Source organism: Grus americana, chromosome 2 (genome assembly GCF_028858705.1).
Source record: "Grus americana isolate bGruAme1 chromosome 2, bGruAme1.mat, whole genome shotgun sequence".
Lineage (NCBI taxonomy): Eukaryota > Metazoa > Chordata > Aves > Gruiformes > Gruidae > Grus > Grus americana.
The window spans coordinates 127,448,605-127,464,133 of NC_072853.1; the positions used below are offsets into that span (position 1 = coordinate 127,448,605).

At 40.4% G+C, this 15,529-nt stretch overlaps 1 protein-coding gene across 2 annotated transcripts in view; it reads right to left on the reverse strand.

The window, feature by feature from the left end:
* Positions 1 to 400: 400 nt before the first annotated feature.
* LOC129203569 (ubiquitin-conjugating enzyme E2 E2) overlaps positions 401 to 15,529 on the reverse strand; it is a 215,989-nt gene continuing 200,860 nt past the window's right edge. For both annotated transcript variants that reach the window (XM_054818251.1, XM_054818249.1), the window contains exon 6: positions 401 to 1,166. In XM_054818251.1, the coding sequence (XP_054674226.1) occupies positions 1,069 to 1,166 (98 nt within the window). In that variant the 3' untranslated portion in view covers positions 401 to 1,068. The remainder of the gene's footprint in view (positions 1,167 to 15,529) is intronic.

Here is a 15,529-nt window from a genome sequence, read left to right on the forward strand (position 1 = left end):
TAACAGTTGCTTTTACAATTAAAGAGCTTGGAGAAAGGCAAAATGAGGCCTGCTGTATAAAATCATCATCAATATTCTGCTTTCACTGCAAGGCTATTTTTATAGCCAACTATTTTAAATGTAACAAGATGGATATATTGAAGCCATAGTATAAAAGATGCAGCACGAGGCTTCCGAATAGCTGAGCTGAGCACCGGCATGCGAAAGAAAGGCCTTAAAATTTGGAAGATATTTGTATCTGAAAGATATACACAATGAAGAATTCTAAGTTATGAAATGCATTGTTGAGAAGAAATGAATAGTTTAGGTCTAAAAATAGTTGCTTAACCTGCAGTTGTATTATGTGAGGACTACGCAGCCTATACTGCACAAACGCAAAAGCACCGTCTTGCAAGAAGTGCATTTATCAGCCACAGTGTTTTATTGAGTGCTTTAATAATACAAGTGTACATCAACTGATCCACAGTCAAAAGTGGCAGGTCCCTAAGAAATTTACAAGCACTTTTTTTTTTTTAAGTAAATCAAAATACATATTAATTTGTTCAACGCAATAGCCTTTTGTGTGGGAAACAGAAGGCTAGTGATAAACACAGTCTTAGTAATGCACAGTGATTCTTGATTTTAAGCTTTTATACAAAACTTGTTCCCAGTAGCATGCACCCACCATTAAAGACTTCAGTACAAAAAAATAACCCTAAACACTACATTTAAGTAGAAACGAGATATAATTCTGAATTTGTTTGTTTTCCCAAAAACCACATGAAAGAAAGAAAAACCCCACACATTAATACAAAGCTTTGTGACAAAGCTCTATACTATTACAGATCCAACATTCTTTGCACTGATAACCAAAATTCCCTGTCTACATTTGAGGGAAACAACTTTCAAGTTAACAGAACAAAAAACCCCGAAACAGATAAAAATAAAAATAAAACCAAAAAGAAAGTAAGGACAACCTTTTGTCACAAAATGGTTCAAAATTTAATAAAAAATAAGAATGAAGGGAAGGGCTATTGATGCACTTAGTGAATGTGCTTGCACAGGTCCAGCAAATCCTAGAGTAGGTTCCTATGTGGCATATCGCTTGGTCCACTGTCTGGCCATTCTGTCGTGCTCTGCTCTGTTAGTCATATACTGAGTGGCAATACTTCCAACCAGGGGGTCAGCTGAAAAGGAAACACAAACCGTGAAATACTCATCAGCCTTGGAAGGATGAAAAAGCTATTCTTAGATCCAGATTCTTAGGTGTAACCATAAGAACAAGGTGCCTACATATACTAGTCCCACTTTGAAAGCACGCGTGCATAGAGGAAGAAAGGAAGAAGATGGGGAGGAGTTGGCTGGCAATTAGCTGTACATTGCTGGGAAACATTTAACTAAAACCATTTTCTAAAAGTCTGCCTCACAAACAAAAGTTCCAATAATTTTGAGCTAAAAGTCACTTTCAGGTGATAAGAATAAACATACTATGTCATTTATTTATGGCATTAGACTCCCACAAATATCTATACCATTACCTAAGAAGAGGATAGGCTCTGATTCTATTATCAGGTTAAATGTTTTTTTGAATACTTTTAGTTTTGAAGCATAAAGAAAGATCAGGAGTTAGGGCAGTAAGTACTATTTTCAAAGCAGCAAAAGTTAATTCCAAACTTTGGGAATTGGTATTTAATTTATGGGATCTTTCTGAGCATTTATATGGCCAGAATGCTGCATGATTTGGTCTTCCCCAGCTATTTCTGTATTTCCAAAATGAGGTAACAACCTGAAAAAGTAGTTTTACATTAATCTGGATCTACAAATTACTTCACAAATAATTAAACAAAACCAATCAGCCTTCTAAGAAAAATAAACAAAGGCAAGACTTTCCCAGAAGTGACTGTATGTCATCACCATTTTTCTCTTCTCAGTTTAAAGCAGACGAAATGTATAGAGATTTCGCCTTTTTGGGGGGACCCATAGTCTTGTTATTTCTCCTGCAACAGTAAATTTCCTGAGATTGTACCACCACACCACGCAAGTTCAGAAGAACTGATAACATGTTTTTTTCCTGACTTGGGGCAGATGAACACGACTTCTTATTAAAGGCAATTAATAATCAGCTTTGTAGTTGACTGAAGATGGTGCCATTGAACAATATCAATCTTGGCTTCCCCAGTATAGTCATAATCCGAGTGTGGTGTTTGCATTATTAACCGCTGAAATTCCTGGGACTAGATGTCAGGCCTTCCACAAAGCAGAGGAAATTTGGGCTTTTTTGTTTGTTGATGATAAGAGTTTATGATAGGAGAAATATCTTGGTTTAGCCAAAAATCGATTGATTGACTTACTGCCAACATTACTGAATATTACTGAATAATATCTAATGAAAATCTTTTGCTACTTTCAGGAATAGCCCATGATTTGAATCTTAAGTTTGCACCTACTAAATTAGTAAGGCAAGTTATCACTGTGACTGTGGTGTACTAAGTCCCTGTAGTCTCAGTCCTGCAAACACTTACTGCATATGCTTACCTTTAATATCTTAATATATCCAGAGGAGGTCACCGAGACCTGAGCTTTGCTGTTTTTACATGCAGGAGTGTCAAAGTAGCATATCTGATCTAAGATCCATTTAAAAAGTTTCAGACTAGAAAGTATATCACCTTTAACTCCTCAGCCAAGGAGAAGAACTATATAGGGATTACCAGAAGGATTTTGTTCCGTGCAAATAGGAGGCTAACCGTCTACAGGTATTTAAGGAATGCAAAGTTGTTCATGGCTGGAATGAGGTTTGAGAAGCACTGGAGGGTAAATGGGGAACTTGGGCAATGGGAAAGGGCAAAATTGCTCTTGGCAAAAGATTTAGGGAGTAGCCACAGGGAAACCTTGTCATAGTGTAACGTAGCTCGGGGATGAGCCTGACAGCACTGCTGTGAATTCCCACACCCTCCTTGGATGCAACACCGCTGTGGAAGAAACACTTTCACAGACCCACGGGGAAATGGAGACTAAGGGTTGAACTTGAAAGGAATCCTTGGAGCAAAATTCAACGAACGTGCTGGTTTTCATGCTGTTGGGAAAGGTGGGGTTGGCCCCTGAGGCATCTGGCTGTGACGAGTTGCAAGAATATCATGGCATTATCATCTGGAACACAGCAAGTGCTTAATGAGGTTTAGTGCGTATTTACAGTGCTGCCGCTAAGACCTTTACAAAACCTTCTGAGAGTCAGTGAAAAGTGATGTGCTGTAGTAAAGGTTTACCCAGTTCAAATCCGAAAGTCTTTTATGTGTGGGATGAATGTTTCTGTGAAAGCGTGTCTTTCACGTTGAGAGCTGTAAATCAATTTCCTTGATCTCCTGAAAGGGTACTGAGGATCAGATCATCATCCCCAATCCTGGATTCCTAGTGTGGGTTTACATCTATACCTCCTTTTGGGAACAAGGAAGTATTTCAACAACATAGATCTTTGGAAGGATTTGGAAGGTACACGCTCTTCCTCTCACTTCCTCCCAGCACGGGAGGGTGTCTACTTTCTTTTGGGGTTGCGGAATCAGTGAGCGGAGTTCTTGGTAAGAAAGTGGGTAAATCTGTTGAAGCCCAGTAACGTAGGGAACTGGCTTGTGTATCCATATGCTCAAGCCTTTATCTTTGCGGTGTTTGGCTTAGCAGTTGGGGAAACAGTGGAGGTGATGGCCTGCAAGGTGTCTGAGGCCTACATAGCTTTTGTTGTAGGTGTGTAAGTTCCCACCGAGTGACCTGTGAATCGACTATCATCTCGGGGTGTTTCTCTCAAGTCAGTGCCTCCCTCCATCGGTGCTGAAGCAAAGAGAGGTCCTTGCCTGCCATAGCATGAGTGGGACCAGCTGCACCCACAGCCAGCTGCTGAGCAGATGCTACTAAAAGGTGCTCTCCGTAATAACAGTAATAACACCGTTCTTTGCAATTTGGCAGTTTGGCTAGACATGTTATTGGTTATGACGATATTGAGTAAAAGAACAAAACCTACAGTTTGGCAAAGCTACTTGCTCTTTTGAGATCCCAAACTGAAGAAACAGAAAAACAGTTATTGCCAGAGAGGCCCTGCTATTTCACATCCCTGTCAGTGGGTCTGGAGGTTTGTTGTCATTATATGTAGTCATTTATGAGGACTTTAGTAAGGACTCTTCAACAGGTGTTTGAAGAGCTGGCTTATTTTAGCAGTTCCTGTGAAGGTGTAAAACCATCAGGAGGCATGACTGCTTTGTTTGGGAAGTCAGGAGAGCTGGCGAGGAGGGAAATTTTAACTTCAGAGCAAAGCCATCCAACCAGTGGCAAACTGGCCAATTCACCGCATCTGCGCTGGCCGACGTAAGGGCTGTGTCGGAACTCCAGAAATGCAAACGGTCTCTTTCTGCACCCGCACAGAGCCAGGCAGCTTCAGGCCCAAGCCATATTGTCCCTGTTGGAGGAGGGAGCCGGCGGGCAGGCCCAAGGAAATGGATCTCTCAACATTTAATGAGTCATGAGCCACCATTGCTATGCAGTTCACGGGGACAGGTCAGAAAATGGAGATTACAAGTTAAATTGAAGCACCTTCATTAAAACAATTAAAATTTAAACAAATTAAAATTCCCAATGTGCATGAGCCTTGGTTATAGTGTCCAAGTCCTACAAAATACCAAATAGGAGGAAGAAACAATAGTTCCCATTTACCCCCTAAACTAAGTAGCCCATGGCTGAGCACCACCTGGTTCTCAGCCGGGCTGCACTATTTACGGAGTATTGGGAAATCTCCATTAGTAGGGTGAAATACATATTTATAAAACAACTGCTGTGTAAACTGTCTACTTAAGAGATAAAAAGGAATACTGGATCTCAAAATACGTAACAGTACTTTTCCCATGTTTCCATTTCTTATTACCATAAAACTGTTTCTTATTTTCCATTTATATATATCTGTGGTTTTATTCTTCATGTTACAATTTTGTTTCCATAACTAGTAAACCGCTCTAGCTTTTTGTTTTAGAAGTAGCGTGATTCATCAGTGAATCAGGGTTCATTTCAGAAATTCACTCCAAATGGGACTGTGTCCAAATGACAACGAAAATCAGGGGATCAGAATATAAAGCTACGCCAGAAATGCGTTATCAGAACAACCTAGTGAAAGAAATTAGAATAAACCCACAATAAATTAATAACAACAACAGCACAACTCTGCAACTCCTGGTGGCGTGTACTCGGGACCTCTTGGATCACCAGGTACCTCATGCCTGGCTTGAGATCTGAGGTGGCACCACCCTTGCTCAGCTTCTTCTTGCCGGGTGGCCGGGCGTGGACATCCCAGCCCTCAGGGCAACGGTGGGTGGAAAAGCCGGGACGAGGCAGAGCGATGTGTGCCGCACTCGGCAGCGCCGAACCCTGGGAGCAGCATTGCGGGTGGTGCTGGCTGCCATAGCCATGCGTGGGGAGCATGGGGAGTCATGCCGTGGCGAGCATGGGGAGTCATGCCGTGGCACACACCGTCAGCTCACCTGAGAATCTGCTGCAACCCTGTCGACCTGGAAATCTTTAAGGTCTCATAATTTACTGTTCCTTCTAGTCCCTCACTCTCGCTTCTAGAAATCTGCCCTATGATGCCTCTATAACCCTTAGCTTGTTTTAAAGAAAATTTTTTATCCAATACTCTGATCAGTTCCATGTAAAATTGGAACACTCTAGGAGTTACATCAAATTCTATGTTAGAGGACAACACAAGAGTAATGAAAATACATATAAAAAGCACCAAATTAAACAAGCATGGACAGAAGCTAAGGTTCAGCAATGTAGCTTATGTGGAAAATGTCAATCAAGAGAACTAAAGTATGAAGAAAAGCTTCTGGATGATTTATAGGAAGACTGCAGCTGCTAAATCCCCCCCTCACCTCACCATATGTAATCCTCATGTTATATCAGAATTCATGAAATTACCCTGTATTTAAATGTAGTTTTGAAAGCTGGGCGAGCTGGAGCTCGTCCCTGGCTTAAAAAGGTCAGATGCGCTGCTCTACAATGCCTTGTCATCTTCTTTTGCAGCCACTTAATATGACTCTATAAGGAAGAACATTTGTGTCTCATGTCTGTTGTAAGGCTAATCAAATTTACAGCGCAATTCTAGGGAGTTAATGCTATTGGGGATTTGGATGAGCTGAGGTTTGGTCATTACAAAATTTCAGCTGTGTTTAATGCTAGTTATACTGCTTTATCATTCAGACGACAGACTATAATTCTTCTTTAAAACTACTTTTCCCCCAAATAAATGAAAATATATTGCTATACTGTATTTTTCTCCGCTTGTATTTTTACAGCTATTTCTATGTCAGCAAATAGCAATTTCAGAGCAGAATTCATCTCCTGGGCTTTTCAATGCTCTTTTAAAAATACAGCAAACATACTCTAGTGAAATAAAAATTGGAGATGGTGTGTTTAACAGCTTGATTTCAATGTGCCTTCTCCATCAGCCCCATGATATGCAATGAAATTCCAATTGGTAGTGCCAACATGGTTAAAGAGACACACATTTAGACTTAAAATGTACATTATGGGTGTTCGTATGCATTATATGTATTTTTTATGAGCATTTATAAAGTAGAATTATATTTCTATTGCAGTATTTTACAGTTTTAATAGAGAACAGCTGATGGAGCCAGTTATTACACCATCACAAGTGGGTTCTCAGAAAGATTTCTGGAGCACCTTAAAAACTAAAAAAACCCCAAACCAAATACCACAGCCCTATACAAATCTCACAGTTTCTTCAGCCAAATATTTACAATGTACTTTTTTTTTGGTCCATGTTTAGATTCAGTTCTGTATCAGAGGGAATTCAGAAGAGCTGGCCTCCAGCTGAAGAAGCAGAATTAAACTGGAAGAATTTCCAAAGGTTAGATGCAACTTGAAAGGTCTTATTCTGTCTCCTGAGTTATAAATGACTCCTTTCTTATAGCTGTGAGAGGCATCCCATTGGTAAGTTCTATGGAACTACCTGTTCTGAAACATCAGTCACCAAAAATTAAATCTGCTTTCCTTTCTTTGGACAGGCTGTGTGAAATGCAGAAGAAAACAAAAAAGTAATTTTTTAGTTATTCGGACTTCAGTTACCCATTTAGAAGAGTTTCTGGTTTATAGAATACAACCTTTTTTTTTTTTTTTTAGGCCTGCCTCTCTTTCCAATTATTCTGCTGTATTGCTTTTCAAATGAAAAAATTGGGAGTGCTTGGGTTTTGTGTTGGGTTTGCGTGGCAGGGTTTTGGTGGCGGGGGGGCTACAGGGGTGGCTTCTGTGAGAAGCTGCTAGAAGCTCCCCCTGTGTCTGACAGAGCCAATGCCAGCCGGCTCTAAGACGGGCCCGCCGCTGGCCAAGGCCAAGCCAATCAGCGCCTCTGTGATAACATATTTAAGAAGTAGAAAAACACTTAGAGAGAGAGAGCTTTTGCAGCCGGAGAGAGGAGTGAGAAGATGTAAGAAACTCTGCAGACACCAAGGTCAGTGCAGATGGGGGGGGAGGAGGAGCTCCAGGCGCCGGAGCAGAGATCCCCCTGCAGCCTGTGGTGAAGGCCATGGTGAGGCAGGCTGTCCCCCTGCAGCCCATGGAGGAAGGATGAGGGGGTGTAGAGATTCCACCTGCAGCCCGTGGAGGACCCCACGCCGGAGCAGGTGGAGGCACCTGAAGGAGGCTGTGGCCCTGTGGGAAGCCCACGCTGGAGCAAGTTCCTGGCCGGACCGGTGGACCCGTGCAGAGGGGAGCCCACGCCAGGGCAGGTTTGCTGGCAGGACTTGTGACCCCGTGGGGGACCCCACGCTGGAGCAGTTTGCTCCTGAAGGTCTGCACCCCGTGAGAGGGACTCCATGCTGGAGCAGGGGAACGATGAGAGGAGTCCTCCCCCTGAGGATGAAGAAGCGGCAGAAACACCGTGAGATGAACTGACCGTAACCCCCATTCCCCGTCCCCCTGTGCCGCTGAGGGGGGGAAGGTTGAAGCCGGGAGTGAAGTTGAGCCCGGGAAGATGGGAGGGGTGGGGGGAAGTGTTTTAAGAGTTGATTTTATTTTCTTATTCCTCTACTCTGTTTTGCCTAGTAATAAATTAGATGAATTCCCTCTCTAAGTTTGGTCTGTTTTGCTCGTGACAACAATTAGTGAGTGATCTCTCCCTGTCCTTATCTCGACCTGCAAGCGTTTCGTTATGCCTTTTCTCCCCTGTTTAGTGAATAAGGGGAGTGAGAGAGCGGCTCTGGTGGGCACCTGGCCTCCAGCCGGGGTCAACCCACCACAGTTTTTTTGAGGGTTTTTTTTTATAGGAAAAGTCCAGGTACTCTGTTGTTGTCTATAGGATAGCTGCCTTGGAGTCATCTTTATACAGCAGCACAGGCAGGATTGCTTACCCCCAAATTAAACCTCCCTCCCAAAAAAGTTCATATTTTCAATATCTGCATTTTGTTTGGTGCTTTCAGTGCAAATAGCAGTGCAGGACAGTATATATTCCCATATTGGCTTGCAGTGGAAGCCAAGTTTTCTGAATCCAATTTTTGTGGTTTTTAATATTGTACCAACCTTTAAGAAATAGGTCCCAAAAGGCACACTAAAAAAAAATTAAGATTGGGGGAAAAAGCAGAAACTAATAATTCACTGAAACACCAGTTTTCTTAACAGCAAATGCTGACAGCTTGATGCACACCAAAACCAGCCTTAAACTTAATTTAAAAAAAATATTTTGTTTCTAATTATATTTTATTATGTTGTTTTCAATGGCATCTGGGCCATTGAAAGAAGAAGAAGTGTTACAGGAATTCTGGTCAGTGAAAACTGCAGACAAAAGCAGTGTCAGACGTGCTATACCAAATATGTCATAGAACAATTTAATACTCTGAGAGGAAGGGATTAAGAGAAGATGAATTGTTTGTGAGTAATTTTATTTATAGTGTCACTTTGCCTCAGGAAGTTTCCATAGTTTGCCACATGTCACCTGTTTTAAACTTAATGAACTCCTAGAAGACCATGTCAAAGATACTGTGAGTCTTGATGTGGAAAATGAGGTATGTGAAATGCATCATAGTATCCTTTGGTGATCTTACAGCAGCAGCGTTGCTCTCTTTTGCTATCATTAATAATAATGCACAGACTAAGTAATTCTTTGGAGGCAGAGGCAGGTGAAGTGGCACACTGAGTTACTCCACTAACCCTTCACCTTTGAAAAGAGTGCTCCAAATCAGGGCACAAGTGAAAACGAGTGCAGCGCAGCACTAATCCCTGTTTGTGCCGCAGTAAAACTAGCCTCGCAGTTGGAAGTCTGATCAACACACGCGTTCGAGCTGGAACAACAGAGTGATTCAAGTCAGAACAAAGGGCGGTAGCAGGGCTCTGAATTGCTTTACACACCCTACAAGCTGAACTACAATTTATTTCTGACTTTCATAAAATCACAGTTCCAACTATCCATGTCGAATGTATTTATCCATATACGAGACGCTTTGAAAACTGTACAGAAGAATGATAAAGTGATCAATAAACACTGTATAAAAAAAGGAGAACAAATAAAATGAATGGTTTCAGTAAAGAAAAAAGGTAACCGCTAGAGGAGAAAGGAACAAATTATAGAAAGGTCTAATGTCTACTAGGAAAGGAGTCAGTGAAGTTAATATCCATTTTAACAATTACAGTTTTTACAACAGAAATCATACCATACGGAGTATAATGAACTCTCTCCTGAACTTGTTTCAGGAACTAGTTTTGCAGATTTGGTTGGTCACATTTGAATACTCAATAGAAAAATTCTAATACATATAGGCTACACCAGTGTGCTAAAACATCAAAATAAGCCTGCTGAAATTGCCTTTGAGCTCATGTACCTCATTAGACTGGCTACTATGGTTGACATGGATTGGGCAAAGTGGACAACCATATGACCTTCAAGCACTGTTCCCACAAAAGTAAAATAACAAGGGATGCAGCAAGATACCCTTTGACACAGCATTCTTAGATACAAGGTGATCACGTGTTGGAGTCAGAAGCAGCAAAGGCTGACTTCTGTAAAGGCCAGCAACTAAAGGAGGACAACAGAATAAAAACACACTTGCCAAAACCAGGTTACAGGCTTGCCAAAAAATCTTCCCTTATTCAAAGGACACGTACAACTAGTATTTTGAAGGGGTATCTCCAATGTAGTTAACGAGTGATAGGACACAAGGAAATGGAATGAAACTGCGTCAAAGGAAGTTCAGGTTGGACACTAGGAAAAGTTTCTTCACTGAGAGGGTGGTCGGTCCCTGGAACAGGCTCCCCAGGGAAGTGGTCATGGCACCAAGCCTGTCAAGAGTTCAAGGATCATCTGGATGATGCTCTTAGTCATATGGTTTAGTTTTAGGCAGTCCTGCAAGGAGCAGGGAGTTGGACTCAATGATCCTTATGGGTCTCTTCTGACTTGAGATACTCTATGACTCTATGTCACTTCTCAGTTTCAGATAAAACCCAGGATTGTCTTTCCAGGTATAGCATGGGAAATAAGGAAATACAGGGTAGATGCATAAGGACTTTAGACACAATCTTTGGAAGCGGATCTAAATGTTTACACTAACCACCTCCGCACCTAGAGAACTAAGTGAAAACTGTGATAGATACTGTAGCTTGGAGACTGTAATTTTAAAGCCAAAAGTTTGCCTAAATTTTTTCTTACAGTGGTGCCTTAGTTTCCCATCTGTAAAACTGTACTAATGCTTCTCCATCACCCGCGATATTCTGAGAATAAATACACTAAAAACTGTGAGGTATCTGGATACTATGGTAAATGTGGCTGTATAGATGTGTATCGTAAAGAGACTGATATCCATGGCTTGACTCTAAATTTTGAGCTCCGTAGAACTGTCAGAAACACATTTGACTTCTGTTAGTTTGTATGATTGAAGTTACACAAATATTAAGGCATGTGTGACTCGATTCCAATGTCCAAACTGTTTTCTGGAGAAAAATGTTACCTATCTTCAAAAATAAAAAAGCTCTGCAAATCGAGTTTAGAAAACATCCATTTACTAAAATACTCATTTTGGATACATGGAAGGAAAAATTCATTCCTCTCTCTAGACTTGCATTTGACTGCTGTCAGGCTACCTACCATGGATCTGTGTGAAATATGAGGCTGCCTAAGAAAAAGATGTTTCAGAAATAAGGAGTATTATCTGGCCCAATTTTATTAACGTGGCTCTTAAAGGAAAGTGTTGGCAGTGATTCATCTCCGTATCTTGCCAAAGGAAATCATTCTTGTGTAAAGAGTAAGGTTTTGTTTCAGTCTTCTGTTTTTAGCAGGATTTCTATAAACTTCACTGGCTGTCTGGGAGTGAGCTGAGGCAATCATGGATCAACAAGGCACTGTGTACTGATCTTGAAGAGTTGTCTTTAATTAAGGAAGAACATGCACCTATTAGAAGTGCCAGCATGCTGGAACAATTAAAGTTCTGAAATAACACACTTCACTTTGATGCTTGGATGCATCTCAAAATTAAAAGCACAGATACATTAGAAACGTATCTGTTCATAATAATGAACTCAATTGAGAAACAGTCATTGTTATTTGAAAAAAATTAATAAAAGAGTGTCAGTAAATAATAACTTGATATGAAAGATATTACATGGCACATGGCTTTATAAAATTTGCAGAAAAGTTACAGCAATATGCATTTACATTGTGGAAGATGACAGTTAGTGGATAATAAGGAAATCGCAGCACTCGTATCTCAAAATGCTGTCAAGCAACCAAAATGCTAAGATCCATAATGTAACTGGCATGTATCCATAGGGTCATAACTATATTTTCAGAAAAACTCTGTGAATGTTTTTTTTGTCTGAAGATTTACTAAAGGACGGATAGCTATTCTGTAGGAATCCCACTGTGTTTAGCATTTCTTTCATTTAAAGAAAAAAGAACCAGTTTTCTTCTGGATTTGTCTGTTCTCACTTCCCACTAATTACCATCTCCAGGCAAAGGAGTGACCCTATGGGTCTTACACATCCCGAACAAACAGTTTAATGCAACCAGGTGTAAAGGCATTCCCTGTGACCATGCTTTGTACACCCTACAATCACATGTACCAAATATGGATCACTCTGCAAGAAAACCAGGATGTCCAATAGGATCCACACCTACCACGTGGATTCCCAGGGGACAGGCAGGGGAGGAGGTGTTACATTTATGTAAATAACATTGGTCTGGTCTTTGGTGACATTTAGGTGCCGGGAGGAAAATGAGTCCTAAAGGCATCTTCATTTTTAGGAGAAGGGTTTGAATTGTGAGCAATACCAAAATCTTCAACTTAAACACATCAGGATCATTTTAGGTTAGATGCAGGAGTCATCTGAATTCTGCTCTTGAATCTATCCTTTTGTTCCTTTATTGCAATTAATCCTTGGAGTAACTAGAAAAGCCTACATATGTTATGAATGCTGCTTATTGGATTTAATCTGATTTTCTCCTTCTTGTCCTATTAAATCTCATTATTAATTTGATGCATTTAAATCCAAAACTGTTATTAGGAATCTCATACAAAATGTCAAAAGAATACAAGCGGCTTTTATTTACAAAAGGGGGAACTGGTGAAGAATTTTCTCCCTACTGAAGGCCAATAGGACTCTTTTTCATTGGCCGGGGCCTGGAATCCCTTGGCAAGTTGAACATCCCTTGGAACAGGAATAGGATCTTAGGTGTGCCTTACATTAACACACCTCTTGCTGTTCCCTAATAATAACTTAAAATATAGTCAGGCCTTTCCATTCCCTCTCTATACTTCCCTTTGTCCCCGGGAACATGTGGCAGGAAGTCACAGGCTGTATCTGGCTCAGACGTGTCTGAGTTTCTATCTGCATCAAGAGGCAGTGGAAGAAGAATGCCTGGAAACTGATTTGCTCGGGATTTTTGTCGGTTCGGCCCAGATGCTCTCGTTGATGGGGCTGGCTTCTTGGGGACTGCAGGCATGGGTCATTTGAGCCAGGTTGTGTGATCACAAGTTGAGACCGTGCCTCATGTTACCATCTGCATCTGTGGTCCATACTATTCTGGAGGACGTGTCCCAAAATGTTAGTGCACTATAAATGTAGGAAATAGGTGCCATCTCAGCAGAGTATGGGACAGGGACCTCTGGAGTCAGTCTCACTGCTAACATGTAAGCTTGACAGGTTTCTGACAGTCCAGAGTGGTGAAGTCTGATCCCTCGAGTGCTGCAGAATTTGCAGCAATACTGCCCTACCAACAGAGGCATCCAAGGAAGATGCTTGTACCAACGCACAGTGGCTCCAGAAAGCATGAAAACCAGAGTGCCATCCTGCCCTGCAGATTGGTATGGGCCAGTTATCGCAATATTTCTGGAGGCTGATCACTGAGGTGACATGAGATGTCATACAAAGGGAGCAGGGTGGTGCTAGCTCTTGCAATGACTGAGGGATCAGCAGGTGAGTGAGAAAATAACCTCATTTTAGTAACCAAATGGACTATCTGCTTCTAAATTAACTTTAGAACATGAATATAATTAGGCTTAATTACAAACAGGTTCTAATAGGACTAGAAGGAAAAACAGGTTAAACAAAGTAATTAGCATTCATCATGTAGGCAGGTTTAGCTCCTGGATTAGTTGCAATGAAGTTACATGGCTACGCTGAATAAAGATTGAGTTTATGATATTGGCAGCGATAATTTCGTATTCAGTAACAGGTAAAATAACTTTATTTGGAAATCCTATCTTTCCTGCGTGAGGGGTCATATTGACTCCATCATCATGCCTGACTAAATGATAATCACTGCCAAATGACTTCAGGCGGTGGCATAAGAAGTTCTAAGATTGAGCTGCAGAAAAAAGCTATAGAAAGTAGACATGGAAAAGACATGGCAGATCATCGAGGCATTCCTTCTGCTAGTACAATACTGTGTCTTACAGTAACTTCCATGCCACTTTATCTAATCGGTATTATAAAGACCCCAGCAATGAGGATTCCAGCCCTTGCGAATTTTCTGAAATCTAATTCATCTTCAAGTCACAAATGCTCCATTCCATAGAAGGGCCTTTTTTCTAAGCCTTGTACAGATGGAAAATACTATAAACAATTTACTAATCAGAGCTCTATTTCTGTATCCCACATGGATGTGAAATCTTACAGTGCAGCCCATCCTTTAAATTTGGGACAATTACACCATACATTTTGCTATTTAAGTAACTGTCTGCTACTCCAGTTAATGCACCTGAACTTAATTTGCTGTGAAAATAGGGATTCTGAAACACACACCGCATATAATTTGTTTTATTTGTTGCCTTTGATAGATCTGCAAAACTGTAAAAAACAAACAACCGTTTCCTCCTCTCCTGCTGAATAATGTAGAAAATTAGCCATGCAAAATAAGAGAGACATGTCTTGCAGTAGTGTAAATCATCTCTGAAGGTAGAATCTGAACGACTCAGGAATATTAATTTCTGACATCTTACTCAAGAAAGTGAGAGACTAAATGATTTAATAGCTAACATCCTTATATCCAGGATTATAAATTTTGCTTTTCAGGACTGACTCTACATTCTTGTTGTGACTCTGTTACAGAGCCAAATGTAGCAGGCTTCTTTTCAGGAGCTTAAAGAATGTGGAACAGTGTGATTTCTACAGTGAAACAAGAATAATTGTATTTTAAGAACAGGAAGAAGCAGCCTTAAAAATAGTTGTGTTAATCAGGGTCCTGAAGGTGGTTCATAGGCAGTTAGAAACATATGGCAAGAAATTTCAAAATCTGTCCTTGCCTTCATGTTAAAAAAGGCACAGAGGTAAAAGAAACCAACAAAAAACCCCCCCTACTTAGTAAAATAGAACAAATGAAAAATCTGGGGTACAAAAATTCAGTAGGCCTGATGCCAGTTTATTCCAGCTGAGATTTGAGCTATTTGTACTAACTGGGAATAATGAATATTAGATTAAATTATTATAAGATTAGAGAATTAAGTGTAGGAATACAGGTAGGATGTGATATCTGTTTCTTGATTTTCTAGTTTTAATTATTTTTCCCTTAAATATACACAGTTCTGTTAGTAAGAAAATATTTCCAGTAGAATTGGTAAAGCCCAAAAGTGTTTTATCTACTTTGTTCAAAAGATTCCAATGTAATTAAGGACATGTCTGTATTGGCTAGACAAAACCTGCATGAAACAAAGAAAATACATGTAATGACTGTAAATGATTGGAGTGTATTTTGAAAGTAAAAGGCAGTTTACTGTATATCTTGGAAGTAATTCAAATTAAGCTAGGATTCTATGTTTTACATATGAGAAATATCTAATAGCTTTATTTAAATACTTTACATTGTTAAACATTTAACATTGACGACTCATTTTGGTCTTGGTTCACACAAAGATTTATTATGTGTATGCATTAAATTACTTGTCTTCTCTCGGAGGTAACGGGCATAGGAAACCTCCACTGGTACTATTTTAAATTACACGTTTATTGGAAGGAAAATGAATTGTAACCTTTTGTATTTGTAGCATCCATCACTCATGCATTTTCTCAAGTACTTTTC